Raw genomic sequence first — 17,371 nt, 5'->3', positions numbered from 1 at the left:
CGATTCTAAAATTTTACTCATGTAAATTTGTAATGAAATATTATTACTATCATTAACATAATGTCACGCATGTAAGATTCTAAAGAGCCTTCATCAAATGTAAAGGTTGTTTCATGCAGAAACACCATAAGCCAAGCAATACACTTTAAAGAGTGTACATTAAAAGGATGCCTATTTGGGTTCTGGATTTTCTCTCACACTGAGAGGTTGATTTTCTATGTTAAACTGCAAAGATCCAGTCTCTCAGTATAAAAGGGCAATCATATAAGCCACAGAAGTCTGGTCATGCATACTGATTATCATTCATCCTTGCCTAATTTTGAGTCTAATTTTGTCTCATCCAATCTATGGCCTTTGCAGACAACCTCAAATATCTAATGCAGGTCTAGCATTTGTGCTGAGCAGCATTTTAGTTAAAGGTCAGGCACAAGCTGACATGACCAAGCAGATCTGAGCTTAGACTTTTATTGAATGTCCAGAGCAAATGTATTGTGCTGCCTTTTATTCCACAACCCCTTGAATTATTCTCTCTTTTTTGGGCCTTGAGAGAAGACTAGAGCTTTGGGTGAGCACAAGGTCATACAAGACCATCTTTGCCAATCACAAGGCAGTGAAACTCCTTTCAAGGACAAGAAAAAAAAACATTTCCTGCCTCAGGGGAACAAAAGAGAGATGGAGCCAGAGGTGGGATCAATGTGTGGCACAGAGGCAGTGAAAAAGAAGATTACAGTCACAGTGAAAGTGGCATTTACTACACTTTAACTGTAACCACTCCTCTAATCCAGTCTCCTAAATGCCTCTCAAGTCTGCTCCTACAGGAATAATCCCACCTCAACCATCATTCTTATTTATTAGCAGGATTTAAGGAGTCCTATGCAGTGGTTATGAAATATTACACAGGCTTGTGCCTCTAAGCTCTTTGAGATTCTGAAGACACCTGCAGTACAGGAGTGTTGCTGAAGGCCAGAAAGACAAAAGACCTCTCAAGGTTAGTCCATAGACTAAAGCACAGATTGGAATGCAGAGGCTACAACTCAGCTTGACTTGGCTTCCAGCCTTGTATTTGGAAAGGCAAATTAATTAGCTTGTGTGTGCACTGTTTTTTTTTTTTGTTGAGTTTTTTTTTTCAGGGCTGCAATCTACAAGAGGTGCGGCCAGGATCAGTCCTCTGGAAGGAACAATGTCATTAAGCCCGTGCTGTGCCTGAACTAAAGTTGTAGAGTCTTCCTGCTGGTTTGCAGGTTGTGAGGCAGTGTTCTGCAGCCAGCTCCTGCTCAGGTGCATGAGGACCCACAGCATGATCTGTGTGTGGGAGAGGACTGATACAGTCACTGGCTCCAGCCACCTTTACCAGAGCCAAAAGTCAAGGCCATCATGTTGAACAATGTTTATCACTCTCACTCGGCGGCACAGAGACTTGAGATCTTCATCTCTGATACTGCTGATGTAGAGTTAGTCATCTATGATTATAGCAGCAAAAGGATGACTTTGTAATTGGATATGTAATTGGATTCATTGTGCTTTTTAGCACACTTTTCCTCTGACAGCCCTGATACAACTAATGAAGCATTCCATAATTATTTCATGAGCTTACGCATCATGTGTAACACAAATGTACCGAATAGAAACCATTCATCTTGTTTAATTTTGAGCTTACACAATACTTGGCACATGTTACTGTAAGGAATGTTTGTTAGATATCTGTAATGCCTTCTGAGCTTGTTAGGATTCATTTAAGATCACAAAGTCCCACTTTTCTGCAATATGCCATTATCAATGACGCCTTTATTCAACATGCCGTCTTCTATCTCTTCTCTCACCCGGTTCTTATTTCTTCACTCTCTGGACTATTTCCCCCGCAGACTTTCTGTGCCTCTCTTTCTCTCCCCTGGCATGACTTGAACTTGCTGTCACAGTCAGAATGGACTGACCTACTTGAGCAACCAGATAAGATCAGATTAGTGGAAGCAAAGCTCTGCTATCTCATGTGCCATTCCCTTCAGGCAGTGAACAGTCCACTGCATCAGCAAAGGAGCCAGGCGAATGTGTTGATTTGAATTGCTTGACATTTCTAGCAAAATCATAGAATGTAATGAGCAAGTATTTAGCATTTCACCAAGTTTTTCATTCATATTCAACAGGGTTCAACAAATAATAGTAGTAATTAATTATCTGAAACTCAACGGAAGGTTAATGGCAGGTTCATTTTCACTGTTTAATGAATGCTGTTAATAAAAGATTTATGCCAAAGAAATACTTCTGTAAAATACATTCATGAAATCTGAAAGCTAGATTGTAAACATTGTATGCAATGAATTACAGCTTGACCTGATTTGTTTTATTCCTCTTATACTACAACAATACTACAACTTCTCTTTGTGTGGGATAGTTATTAACCAACACATTCTGAAAATTCTGCCCTTTCTTCATATAAAATAAATCTGCATATATGTATTCTTATGGGGATGGGGAAACCTTTTAGAAAATATTCGTGGTTATTACGAGGAAAGGAGATGTGTAAACATAGCCTATTTGCCTGAATAATGCAGACTCTTAAAGAAAACATTAGTAATGTGTCTAATATTTCATTATCTGCAGCAAAGCATTAAAACTACAAAGCTTTCGTAAGACATTCTTTTATCTATTCTCCAACAAGCTGTTACAGTATAATGGCAGCAATTTTGAATCTGCATTATATGGCAAGTTTTGAGTAAATGAGTTGTGTTCTTTTCCCTTTAAAGAGAATTTGTTTGAAATTGTTGTCTGTGGTAATTGCACATGCTCTACCGCTACAGTAGATAGACATTAGGTTTCAGTGATGTTTTTCAAGTTGAAAGTTACACCTAAATGTAGGACATAACCATTCCTTGCTACATAGAAAAAGCACATACTGAAGATAAAACTAGTCTTTTTATTCACAGCATGACAACACCTCAGGCAGCCCTCCTAGAGAGAAGAGACATCCATCAGCATTTAGCTCCTTTGTCACCTCGCAGGAGGCCGCCACTGTATTTAAGACGGTCTGCTATGCAAGCCACTCTGAGAAAGCTTAACACAGCTCCTTGTATCTGCCTGATGGCTCTTACATGGATGGCTAACCATTATTGATTCTCCTCCCTCAGGTTGTGACCCTGGGCAAGAACAGCCGAGGCTACCATTACATCTTGGCCAATCTGGTGAGTCTCACCCGCAAGCTTTTTCCCCCATGGGAAAGAATAGGTATCAGTCAAGCAGAGATATGTAGGAAGATCAGTAACATGGCCTGCTCTGGGTACGTGTAAGTTACATAAATTTATGACTATAGCATGCACATGGATTTATGTGCACACTGTACTGTATCTACCACTCAGTGTAGTACTGTTGTAGCTCTTTTCTTATGAATAAAGACATGTCTTGTGTCAGGGATTCACTGTTCTACTGAACAGAGTGCTGGTTTCCATGACAAGAATCCCTGTGTGATTAAGCAGTTGTCAATACCGTGAGATGTTTGATGAAATAAGAAGCAGCACAGTATTTTAGCTCTGGGTTGTTGTAGATGAATGGATAGATGAATAGATGGATGGATGGATGGATAAATAGATAGATAGATAGATAGATAGATAGATAGATAGATAGATAGATAGATAGATAGATAGATAGATAGATAGATAGATGATAGATAGATAGATAGATGATAGATAGATAGATAGATAGATAGATAGATAGATAGATAGATAGATAGATAGATAGATAGATAGATAGATAGATGTTTAAATGTTAGATATATATATATATGTTATATAGAATATTTGTTGTTTATATATCGCATTTTTAGAATAATGCTAATAGTAGTTATTTTACTTAATTACTTAGTTTTACTGTATGGTACATATAAAATCACATCTATAAATATACATCCTGTCTTTTTGTACTACAGTTGTATACATCTGCAGATCTGCAATTTACTCAAAATAGTCATTGTTCTAACACTGATCTGCAGTCATATACACTTTTATATTTTCCCAAATTCTTTCTTCCCTTTCACATCCACATAGTAAGCTCTATTTATTTATTTAGTTGAAATTCAGGTTTTTTTATCCTCCATATTTCTTTGTTATTTTATTGTTTTTCATTCTTGTATACTCAATAAAACTTTTCATGTCATACTCTGTATTTGCGTTACGAATTTTTTACGTGAAGTTTAGTGACATTTGCATGAAGATGCATGGTAAAGCATGCATGTACATCTAAAAAACACTAACAGCAAATCTGTTCTAATGCGTGCGATCAATTTATCCAACAGTTGACTCTCAGGTTGTCTTATTCTTTATTACTTTATTTTTCTTTTCAGGGCTTCTCCAATGTGAGCCTGGACAAGGTATACGTCGGCGGCGCCAACATAAGTGGCTTTCAAATAATCAATCCTGAGAACGCTGTCGTGCAGCAGTTCCTCCAGCGCTGGGACCGGTTAGATGAAAGAGAATTCCCAGAGGCAAGGAACACACCTCTGAAGGTAAGCCTTTCATGTTGTACACTAGAAAAAGCACCATTATGCCTTATCGAACAGCCTTCTGTTTTCTTATTTCTGTCTCTGTTCCCTTCTTCCTTTCGCCTTCTCTCTTCTTCAGTAGCCATTGCTACTGCTTATTCTTTCCTCTTGCCTCTTGCCTCTTTCTTGTATCCTTTTCCTCATCTGCTTTTCCGCCCCCTCACAGCAGTCAATTTATTGATGTCCAGTACAAAGCTGGGTTAGAACCGGTGCTTCAATTTACATCTAATTAAACAAAAATCAGCAAAAGAGATGGATTTAAAGTGGTTCTTCAGTGAGTCATGCAGGTGTGGGCTGACATCAAATAACCAAACAGGTCAGAGAAAGTTCTAGAGCAGGATTTTGCATGAAATGCATAAAAGTAATAATCTAGTATTTATGTATAATAGCTCGAACTAGCAGTAAATAAAAGTGGACCCGATCTATGGGTCTTCATTCTACAATGCAACTCACATTGATACTTCCTTAAGATTTCTGGGTGTAATAGAAAACAAAAACTATTGCTCACTGCAAATTAGTGGATGTCAGTGCATTCCAGGCTTGTTCGGTGAGATGCAGCGTAATTACAGGTGTCACCTCACAACAACAATAGGACTGAAATACTGTTCCACACAATGCTAAACATTTTACACTTCACTGTAATTAGAACCCAATTTAGAGCCGTTTCCACAAGCAGAAACAATGCACTTTTGTAAATATGAATAGAACAGCATGACATGAATCTTCTTTCTGTTTAATGTCAGACCAAGTTATGATTATATGTGGTGACGCGTTGCAATTATCCTGTATAGAACATTGTAAGCGAGACACATGTACATACATAGGATGAGCTGCTGGTTTAATGGAAGGACATATTGTTGCTCTTGCTTAATATGGAACGTATATGGAAGTGTTCGCTGAACTCAGCTCCAGCCCTCGGGCTTCATTGAACAGCTATGTAGTTTTCTGCACACAGTGCTAATATGGCTAAATGAATCCACCTGATTTAACTCACAAAGGGCTTGATAATGAGTTCTTGAGTTGCACCAGGTGCTTAAGAAAAAAGAAAGCATTAATTGGAGCAATGCACTAGCTCCCATTGAACAAGACAAAAGGGAGGATGTAGTCCTGGTTGTCCCAAAGACTCAGAATGCAGACTAGTCGTCACTGAGGAAGGTAGTAAGCAATAACCATCTAATGGTGTCTCTGTGCAGTACACCTCCGCATTGTCATACGATGCCATCCTGGTGATAGCGGAGGCCTTCCGGTACCTGCGGCGCCAGCGTGTGGATGTCTCAAGGCGGGGCAGTGCTGGAGATTGCTTGGCCAACCCAGCTGTCCCCTGGAGTCAAGGCATCGATATTGAGAGGGCTCTCAAAATGGTAGGAAAATTCACTCTGTATCAGCTCAGTTCTGACTTTCTTGTACTCCCCCATTTCTGTTCCTCAAAATGAACTGTTCATGCATGCATGCTCAGTGTGCTGCCGTAAATGACTCAATTGCAATGCACTGCCACCTTCCATTTGGCCTTAAAGGCTTGGAATGCTGCCCATTATTTTGTCAGGGTTCATCCTTACTTTACCTTGACAGGTCCAAGTGCATGGGATGACTGGCAATATCCAGTTTGACAGTTTCGGCCGCAGATCAAACTACACTATCGACGTTTATGAGATGAAAGCAGGAGGGCCAAGAAAGGTATGCAAACAAATTGAAATCCTTCTAGATATCAAAAAAACAGAAAGAGCGAAAGAGAGAGAGTTTGCAAACGTGTGTCCTTCAAATATGTCACTCTCCTTTTTTTGAAGAAGATTGTAGATGCCACATAGAATGCAGTTATAAAGGCTACGTTATAAAGTGATTATAAAGTGATTATAAAGTGATGGCTCTGTGTGATTAGAAGTGAAGTAAATTTGGATGTAGCACATAACAAAAAAGCCAATGACGTTGTCTAAACGTTACAAGCCGAACTATTTTTTTTTTTCAAGAAGAACTATTTTTATTACCTCAAGCAAATCTTTAAATGTTTTCTTTTTATATGATCCCATTTTCTGAACAAGCCCAGATCACATTGATTTATGATGTCAAAGTAAATGTACTTAATCGAAGGTCTACCATAAGCGGCTCATCTATGCATAATATGCCATGGAGACCTTTATCATCCAGTTTGTGACAGAAACCAGCCACTATGATTTTACCTCAAGAAATCTTTTTGTACAGTGTGATAGTGATCCTAAAATCAAGCAATGATCATAAGATTACTATTAATAATCTAAAAATAAAGAAACAATTAAAAAAGAATTTAAAAGCATATGGACATAGAAAATGTCTCAGAATGAATGTCTATAAAAGAGAGCTTTACACTTTATGTATCAACTCTCAATGTGTGTCATCTAGATTTTTACTTTATCTCTTTAGAAATATGAAATATCAGTTTGCTATTGACAGTATTGACAGCAAAGTGAGAACTGATTCCTCATAGCTAAAGCTGACTAAAGCTTTGCTTCAGTTAGCATAGCAGCTGAAGTGTAAATGTGAGAATGCTGTGAGCATCTGAAGAGTAGGAACAGTCTAGTGGTTTATGGGACACTGTTTGTCCTTGCAGTTTATATTAGGGCTCAGTTTCTCCCACTTCAATGGCCCTTCTGTCCCCATTAGTGCCTGACACAATGCTAACGCTAGTTCTCCTTTACTAAGCAGTTAAAACTATTAATGGCCATCTAGTTCTTGTGCTACTGCATTTCAAAACTTTTGTTTAGCAAAGCTTAAAACTCCTGGATTATTAATGGAAACAAATCGATGCTGTATTTGAGTGCCTTCATCTATTAATCTGAGGATAAACAAGTAACACTTTATGCCATCAAATAGCATTTAAGCCGCACACTCCTCCCATTTCCTTGTTCTGTTTTTCTGGCTGTTTCAAGAGCTGCCCGTTGCTTGTACAGTTAAGCATTCTCCATATTTAAAAGCTGTCTGCCAGACACTCCTACTTCTACTTCCATTTAACAGGAGGCGATAGCAGCTCAGGCACCTAATGCCATTTTAATGAACATAGTCTTATGAGAGAACGCCTTTATAGCTTTATAGATCTCCGGCAGCCTCTTTAGCTTCTTGCCTGTACATGAAGTAATTATTTTAAAGGAGGGGGAGGAAAAAACCGTGGGCAGAGGAAAGCATTAATGTGCTTAAAATGGCTGTCGTTTTGATAATAACAAAAATGTTTTCCCTTTTGCAGATCGGGTACTGGAACGAGTTTGAGCGCTTTGTAAATATAATGGATCAGCCATACAGCAACGATTCGTCCTCAGTGGAAAACCGAACAATTGTGGTCACTACTATTATGGTACACGTTCCACAGTGTTTTAAATGTGTCACATATTCTGCCACTCAGGGTCATGGTGTAGACTTACAGATTGATACATTCTGTCCTGGGCGGCTAGAAGTATATTTCTTTTGCGTTGCTTTCCATCCACTCACTACACGTTGAAACAGTCGATGGGCAAAATACACAATGAGTGTTTCAACTGTATCCGTGTGGGTGACAAAGCATTTTGAGTTTCCATATTCCAGTGGCCTGTCATAGCAGTGACATCACAATAACGGCATTTGGTACAACGGTAATGTTTTTTTTTTTTTTTTAATTTTGTTTATGTTCCCATCATCAAACTTGACATACAGTGCATACGTAAGTAAGACCTGTCTCCACTCATCAAGTAAATGGTCATGACACACAGAATCCACAAGCCAGCGAAATCGCAGCAATGATTCAAAGGGTTCAATGGTTTGTCTGAGGCACAGAAATAAAAAACAAAAAAAAATAGAGGTCAGTGATAATCGTCAGGCTAGCTTTTTGTTTGCTGACTATTTTTTGCCTTTTTTTTTTCATTTTATGCTGACCACTACTGATAATTTCTTTCACCTTCTACTATCATCAAGACTCCTTGATTGAAAAGTTCAGCTTGATTGATGATTTTAAACCAAGCACAGAACAACATTTTAGAACAAAACATTTGGTGTATTCGTGTTGTCTCTCATCTACAAAAGTGTATAATGACTTAAGCATGAAACAATAAACAGCCTTGAGTTGTTTTCCTCGTCACTAGATCCATACATTCTAGCACGGAATGGGGAGCGTCCCGGAAAAGACGAGGTGAAAGGATGTATTCAGCACAAAGCAAACAAACCATTGCTATCCCACTGGCAACCAAATTGTCTCTGACTCTAATAGGGAAGCTCTCTCAGTGTGTGAAGCCCTATGGTTTGGTAATGATGTGCTAAAAAAAAAGTGACTGCTGTGCCTTTAATGGAGAGACAAGAGAGACAAGAAGACATGCTTGTGCAGTTTTTAGTATTGGTGTGGCCAGGTATTTGAGTTTTTAATCCTAATGATGCTTTTATTATCTGCTAGTATGTATGCTCATGTTGTTCACTGTTTTTTCCTGGAATGAAGTCACACAATGATGCAACATGCTTGAAGCGGATTTGTCTGTCTCCAGTCACTGCCATTTACTTTATGAAAAGGAAATCACCTCTCTAGACCCTGACCACCAAACCAATCTCTCACCACTTACCTTACGTTCATGCTAACAAGCAACACATTGCTTATAGTTTGTCTTTGGTTGGGTGCATAGAAACTGCTACCATTGTCATATGTGGGTTTTTGTTTGTTTGTATATTTCTGATGTAAAATGATAGCAGCCAAGACATCAATGCTTCTTAATAGCTAACTAATTAAACCCATAGTACATAATGCATTAACTGACGTGAAATGTTCCATGCTACATTTCTTACTAGCTTCATTTCCAGATTAGCAAGCTAACTGTAGTAGCTACATACATTCATCTGAAGCACAAAAACAATCCCTGTTACTGCTATCCAAGCTTATTTTTTTGTTGTATTGTCTCACATTTATCAAGTAGTCATTTATGACCAAATATGAAGAAGCCACAGTTACAAGAGTTCCTCCGTTTTTGTTTTTTTTTTTCATTTTCAAATAGTAAATTGGAAATTACTGCAGATAGATAAAGGTTGAACTGAAAAATATGTGGAAAGAACAGCACAGGATTGGTCAAAAACTCATTTAAGTTTTTTTTTTTTGCTTGAATGAGTCTTACCTAATTAGTGCAAAAGCACGATACTTTTTTTTACATAGTCATGAAATCATGATTATCTGTAACACATGTATGTAGAAACTAAACCTGTCACCTGTCACCTGTTGCTTTGTTGCTTGTTAGTGTGAACATTTGGTTAGATAATGCAACTCAGCCCCCACTCTAAAGTTCAAACTCCAACACTGAGGGAGTGTGTGGAACAGGGTGTGGTTTTGTGTCATTGTTCTCCATCCATCTTCACAGTCATATTGTTAGTAGGGGCTGGGTGCATTAGAAAAAGGGGTCTCGTCAAAATCACACGACTCCATGTTTGTTCTCTTTGTCTTATCCATCGTGTTCTTGATGTCATGCTGTTTAAATTGTGTACAGGTGTGTGTGTGTCTGAGGTAAAGAGTGATCTTGAAAGAGTATGGAGATCTAGAAAGTGAGAATGAGTGTATGAAAGTGTGTGTGTTGGAGTGAAAGAGAGAAAGAAGGAGAGTGAGCAGGTCTGTATATGATTACCCTGCACACCTTTGCATGCTTTTAACTGTTCAGCTGTCATTCGGCTCTGGTGACTGTCGCGCACAGATGACAATAAACCAGCGTGTGTTTGATTAACAGGAAGCACCGTATGTGATGTACAAGAAAAACCATATGCATCTGGAAGGCAATGAGAAGTATGAAGGCTACTGTGTCGATTTAGCTTCTGAGATAGCCAAACACGTTGGGATTAAGTACAGACTGTCCATAGTCATGGACGGAAAGTATGGCGCCCGTGACCCTGAGACCAAAACATGGAACGGGATGGTGGGTGAACTAGTATATGGGGTGAGTACCAGTTTATTTTTACCATCTTATCTCTCTCCACTAATTCATTCTTCTCCTTAAATATGTCAGACAGGATTGTATATGTGCTTGTTTGGAAGACTGACCAAAGGGAGGGAATTCTGAACTGGTAAAGGACAAGAGAAGGGGCTAAGATATATATATTTAAAAAATATATATATTAAAAGTAAACGTGCTAACCACTAAGCCACCGTGCCCCCCTTCTATATATATTCTTTTTATTCTATATTTATATATATAAACCAGATTTAACAATTTATTGGGGCAGCACTGGGGCACGGTGGCTTAGTGGTTAGCACGTTCGATTCCCACCTCCACCTTGTCTGTATGGAGTTTGCATGTTCTCCCCGTGCCTCAGGGGTTTCCTCCGGGTACTCCGGTTTCCTCCCCCGGTCCAAAGACATGCATGGTAGGTTGATTGGCATCTGGAAAATTGTCCCTAGGAATGGGTTGGCACTCCGTCCAGGGTGTATCCTGCCTTGATGCCCAATGACGCCTGAGATAGGCACAGGCTCCCCGTGACCCGAGGTAGTTCGGATAAGCGGTAGAAGATGAATGAATGAATGAATGGGGCAGCACTTATGACAACAAATGAGGACAATGCACCATGTCCTGTACACATGTCCTGTACTCATGTACTATATATACTATACTATATGGCCAAACGATTGTGGACAACGGACTATTTCACCCATATGGGGAGCATCCCAATCCCCATTCCAGTTATAATAACCTTCACTCTTCTGTAAAGGCTTTCTACTAGATAATGGAGCATGGTTGTGGAGATTTGTGTTCATTCAGACACAAAAGCATCGGTGAGGTCAGGCACTGATTAAGGGTCAAGTCAAGTCAAGTCAAGTCAAGAAGCTTTTATTGTCATTTCAACCATATATAGCTGTTGCAGTACACAGTGAAATGAGACAACAAAAAATTGTGGTGCTACATAAAACAAAGACAAGACTAAGGACTTGTAAGTAGTCCTAGCCACATAAAGTGCAACTGTGCAACCTGGTACAAACAGTGCAGGACAAGACAAACAAGACAGACAAGACAGTGCAGGACAAAAGACAGTGCAGGACAAAAAGTTTCTAGACAATACAAAAAGTACAAAAAATACAATACACAAAAGACAATAAACAGTAAACAGAAACAGCGCCGACCAGTGTAAATACTGTATGTGAATACTGAATGTTCAAACAATATTTCGTGCAGTAAAGGTGAGGAGGTCTGAGGTGCAGTCAGTGTTCCTGTTCACCCCAAAGGTGTTCAGTGTGGTTGAGGACAGGGTTCTGTACTGGACACTCAGTTTCTTTGCTCCACCTTGTCAAACCATCTCATCATGGAGCTCACTTTGTGCACAGAGGCACAGTCATAATGGAACAGGTTTGGGCCTTTAGTTTCCAGTTACAGCATTAGTACAAGGTATTCTACACAACTTTGTGCTTCCAATTTTGAGGCCACAGTTTGGGGGAACAACCCCATATGGGGGTGATAGTCAGGTGTCCACAGGTCCACAGTCTTTGTCCATATAGTGTAAGTAGCTTGTGTATTAAAGTCAGTTAGCATGATGTCATTACACGCAGCAATAGCAGCAATTAATACACATAGGGGCGGCTAAATCCGGTTCAATACGAGAGGTAAAATTGTGCTTTGTGGTCTACTGCCTCACAGTGTGCTGCCCACTGATTCATCTCAGCATCACTACATCAGAAAGCCACTTTCACTGCTTGTACCAGGCCAAGCATTCACTTTTTCATTTGTCAACGTGCTCCCGTGCTGTAAATGCAGGCAAAGCCAGTGAAATCATTCCCAATTCTTCCGGCCTGCACTGAACAGCTGTATATAAAATGTATGAGAGTTGGGTTACCTCATCTGTTCAATTTCCTAACTATCAGCCAAAGAAATTGCCTATTTTTGATGTGCTCTGGGTCGAAATTACACTCAAAATGAGGGTAAGAAAGTCCACTCTAGGTAGGAGAAGAAGAAAAACATTTCCATTTAGTCTAGAACACTTGGTGTGCTACATCAGCCTGGACAGTTAGGGCTAATACTGTCATGACCTTTTGACCAGAATATTTATTTTATTCTCCATGCATTTTAAAGGTCACCCTCATATGTTGGCCTGTACAGGCTTTTGTTGTTGTTGATGCTCAGTATTGACTGTCATGCTGAGATCCACATCTGTTTATTGGTTATTACATGGAATAATGATGTGTGACTGTGAAGATGTTTTCTTTTTTTTTTTTTTCAGTTTCTATTTGCTCAGGATTGTATTTTCTATATCTTCAATTGTATTATAAACTATGAAGTGCATTACAAAGTCATCCACAAATCGATAGTTTGTACCAGAAGTTGCTTTTTCATAAGTCACTTAAACACACCAGCATAATTTCTACTTTTACAGAGCTGCCGGGTACAGCTACTGTAGCATAATTAAGCATTTGGCTTGATAGTATGAACCTAGATGCACCACTGATTAATAACAATAATAATAATAATAAAAATAATAAAAATAATAATAATAATAATAATAATAATAATAATAATAATAATACTTATTATTATTATTATTATTATTATTATTATTATTATTATTATTATTACTATTATTATAAATCTTCATGCAAATTACACTCCGATCATACCAAACACACACACAGTTATTATATATTTAGTACATATTTCACCCTGGATTTAGAAAAGATGATCAGGTCTAATTATTTATCCATAGTGCAGGAAGAAGAGATCCGAGGTGTGTTTCTGCCTTACCGATAAATCACTTCTGGTAGACACTTAATTAGCTATTTATATGCAAATTATTCTATGATTTATTGAGACAGTACGCTAGTGTTCCACTCACTACTGACTGCAAGATAAAAGGAAATGAATATTTGCATGGAGCTTTTATACCCACCAGTCACCTGCAAAGTTTCCATGACCTTATCTTGCCTTATTGCATAACTAATAGCTTCGTGGTGGGGGAAGGATCAGAGATCTGGGATCTCTTGCTGACCTTACATTCGACTGCCCTCGAGAGACAAAGCTGAAGCTGCTACAGATTCTGCTTGTCACATCTCAAGCCCACAGTTCCCAGAGCAGCAGTTGGTGACACATGAGGAGGACAGAAAGTGTTAGGCAAAAGATTTGCAGTCTCCTTTAGGCCGAATGAAGTGGAGGTCAGCATAAGGCTTAAGCCATTGAATTGCTTGTAAAAGCTCAGCTGTCTTTTTCGGCACTGTGCAATCAAAACTGTTGTGCTTTGCATATCTTTTGTAGATGCTCCGAGGCACTGGATGTCCTCTTTTTTTTAACAGGAGCCTTATTTTAAGTTCTGCAGTGTAGGGAACTGTACCCTGGGGCAAAGGCAAAGTATTTATTTAGAATCCCTTTCTTGCTTGTTTTTTTAATTTTGTTTCAAAGAGGATGCATGCAAAATGACATTCACTTGTGTGATGAGCTTGTCAAGGAACAAAGATACCCAAATACTAAAAACAGTGACTGATTTAGAGCATGTTTAAAAATTCCATTTGTTAAATGCAGGAAATGCTTTTGGGTTGCAAATCTATTGACAACTTTACACGAACAAGTTACACTAACAAGTGCTGCTACACGTGCCTTTTTTTTTTTTCTTTTAGAGAGCGGACATAGCTGTTGCACCACTGACTATAACGCTGGTTCGAGAAGAAGTGATAGATTTTTCTAAGCCCTTCATGAGCTTGGGTATTTCTATTATGATCAAGAAACCTCAGAAGTCCAAGCCAGGCGTGTTCTCGTTCCTGGACCCGCTGGCATATGAGATCTGGATGTGCATAGTGTTCGCCTACATCGGCGTGAGTGTGGTGCTGTTCCTCGTGAGCCGCTTCAGTCCGTACGAATGGCATCTGGACGAGACAGATGAAGCCAAAGATCCCCAGACTCCTCCCGACCCGCCTAATGACTTTGGGATTTTTAACAGCCTGTGGTTCTCTCTGGGGGCATTCATGCAGCAGGGCTGTGATATCTCACCAAGGTTGGTGGCCTCATCACTATTCTACTCTCATACTTTTTGCAAAAATATACAGCCATAAAAACAGCCATCATTTATCCCACAGTGGGTTTGAGCTTTCAGTTTAAGGGTCTGTGCCTTCTCACTCTGTAGCAGCTGTTTAGATAGTTTAGGACATGTTAGGAAATGTTGAGTAATTCCAATCCAGTTATAGAAGGCTTGCAATGGTTTCTTAAATGAATTAAAGTGTCTGTGATAATGAGATCCATGCGCAGTAGGATACACTGAAAGCACAAGCTTGTTTGTGTCCTATTAAATTTCCATTTACCTTTACTCTGATATAAATTTCTTTTTAAACACTAAGGAACTCATCAGAAGCATAGACTGTAGTCGGAGCTCAATCCAGACTTTCACTGCTCCATGAATTTACAGTATGTCTTGTGCACAGGGCAATGGATTAACAAAAGCTAACTGCAGTAATCTCAGAACATGAAAACATTTCTGTAAATGTGTTTATATTCACTTTTACTGTCTTCCTACTGTTATATTCTAAAATAATATTGTATTTTACAGCAATGGGGGCAAATTGGATTAGTAAAATAAAACAAATAAATACGATATCACTTTACAGTTTGTTTTTACATCATTTATACATAACTTTTAAATTAACTTAAATAAGTAAATTTAAATCTCAGAATTTTTATATTAATTATTTTGTTGAAGTCATTATTCTGAGCTCAAGCAGTAGTTGCGATATAATTAAAGATGATTGTTTATAGCTATTAAAATGTAAGTGATGACTAGCATTCATATAATGTTATTTTTATGTTTCAATTTATTTTATTTTATTAATGTTGATAGATTGCTGTGATAGAAGAGGAATAAATAAATACAGACATACTGTTACTCTCATTGATCACTGACCTGTAACAGCAAACCACCCAGCATGCTTTATACTGTACATATAAAACCATTACTAAATATACAATAAAACAATTTCTATACTAAATATTGGATAACCAACTCTATTATATTGCTTTGAAAGTATATTTCTTGCCTCTAGCACCTACTTTTGGGGAAAGAGGTAGCTTGAAATCATGCAAGGCAATGGGGCACTAGGACTGGGGAAATAATAAATAATATTATTATATGGGAAAACGTTTTCATCTGATAACTATATGTTATAAATAAATATTGTATGCCAAATAACTGAATTATATAAATATAATCTAATGATATTCATGAAGTACACTGCACAAGTAGAAATATAAAATGCATTTTAAACATTACAGAATAAGTACTTAATAAGTATTTAACTTACTGCTGTAATACCACATTAATTTCTATTTAATGTTTATTTGTTTATTTAATGTATTTATTTATACATGCTTTTACTTAATAGTTTATTACCCTTTATTAACCTTAAATTGAATATTACCATGCAGACATCCCTTGTGATAAAATTTGGCATATGCATAAACTATTTTACATCACACACATCATAATAATATTTTGAAATTCCTGATAAATTTGATAGTGGCTTTAGTTTCAGTTATGGTTTTCTCATCTTTAACCTTTTTATATGTTTGTGTTGGACTTTAGTTTTTTGCTCGCACCTGAAATGGGTTCAAGCTGTTCCTAAATACAGCAGCAGGAAGCTGATTAATTAGGACTACATCATGCTGCAGTCTGTCACAGATCATTTTGCACATCTCCAAATATTTCTCCTGTGGAGCTTGTCGAAGCTTTAGACAAATAACAGAAATGAGCAATTGCAAACAAATGGGTTTAGTATAAAAATGCAAAAACAAATCTAATCCTATTAAAACAAAGTTAGTATTGCGTAATGAGAAGGAAAACACATTTATTGTGGAGATTTTAATAGTTAGAATGAAGTAGATTTTTATTTATTTATTTATTTATTTATTTATTTGGCGAGTCATTTTGCCCGAGTCAGGAGATGCTTTGTATTTTTCATGACAGATCTTTTCTCATTGTGGCTAAGTGGATTATTCTGGGTGATTTAATACATTATTCAACAATTGACTGTAATGGACAATTTTTCATGGATTAAACTTAGTTTATATTGAGTGAAATGTACTGGTCAGTATAAATCTAATTTAGTTTAAAGTGATTACAATTGTATTTTCACTAACTTGTGTCTTCATTGTAATGCTTCTTTTTCTAATAACAGACTACTATTGAATCCAGCACCAACAATGAACCAAATGAGAATTAAGATAAAAGAATTCTATTAAAGAAACATTAAATAATGGATATCACTTAGGAAATAGTAGAAGTATTAAGAACATGTTTCTGCTCAGCCTCTCGGTTCACTTGATTTCCTCTAGTCTGAATGAGATAAATACAGTGGTGTTGTTTGCAGTTGACTCATACATCTCCAGGATAATCTGCTTATTCTGATGACACAGCAACACTGTTCTCTTCTCTACCCTATTGTCAATACCACCGCAAACCAAATAATTACATTGCATCAGTCCATAAAATCCTGCAGTGCTGTGTGTCATTTATGTGTTTCTCAGAGTACATGAGTGACAGAAAACTGCATTCGAGGCAAGCATACAGCCATCAAATGGATCTAAATTTCAACACAAACTGGTTCTATTTGTCTAGGGTGCAAGAGAAAAAAACGAATTACCTCATATATTTTGCTGCAGGGATTATAATAACAACAGGCAATAAAGTGCAGATTTAGTTGCTATGCTTACTGGAAATGCTTAATCATAATGAGCTGTTTAATAAATGACTTTGGGGACCCCTCAGGGAGTAGAAGCCCAGATTAATACTGGACTTTGACCCTTGGGTATAATGCTGAATTTTAGATGTTCTAAGCTGAGCAAAGCCTCTTATTTATTCCAAATGAATAAAATTCTAACAGAAATGCCACTATTAAATGTGTTTAAGTATTAAATGTGTGAAGAC

The 17,371-nt window shown here is 37.8% G+C and overlaps 1 protein-coding gene across 3 annotated transcripts in view; it reads left to right on the top strand.

Moving 5' to 3' along the window:
* gria3b (glutamate receptor, ionotropic, AMPA 3b) overlaps positions 1 to 17,371 on the top strand; it is a 124,204-nt gene that overhangs the window by 80,666 nt on the left and 26,167 nt on the right. For all 3 annotated transcript variants that reach the window (XR_009649377.1, XM_060885036.1, XM_060885035.1), the window contains exons 5-11: positions 3,123 to 3,176; positions 4,331 to 4,492; positions 5,722 to 5,889; positions 6,098 to 6,202; positions 7,740 to 7,847; positions 10,219 to 10,425; positions 14,079 to 14,452. Coding sequence is in view for 2 of the 3 variants with exons in the window: in XM_060885036.1 (XP_060741019.1) it covers positions 3,123 to 3,176; positions 4,331 to 4,492; positions 5,722 to 5,889; positions 6,098 to 6,202; positions 7,740 to 7,847; positions 10,219 to 10,425; positions 14,079 to 14,452 (1,178 nt within the window). In the remaining variant the exon portion in view is untranslated. The remainder of the gene's footprint in view (positions 1 to 3,122; positions 3,177 to 4,330; positions 4,493 to 5,721; positions 5,890 to 6,097; positions 6,203 to 7,739; positions 7,848 to 10,218; positions 10,426 to 14,078; positions 14,453 to 17,371) is intronic.

Source organism: Tachysurus vachellii, chromosome 13 (assembly GCF_030014155.1).
Source record: "Tachysurus vachellii isolate PV-2020 chromosome 13, HZAU_Pvac_v1, whole genome shotgun sequence".
NCBI classification, from domain to species: Eukaryota; Metazoa; Chordata; class Actinopteri; order Siluriformes; family Bagridae; genus Tachysurus; species Tachysurus vachellii.
The sequence above is the reverse complement of the archived record's forward strand: the minus strand, read 5'-3'. Positions and strand labels throughout refer to the sequence as shown.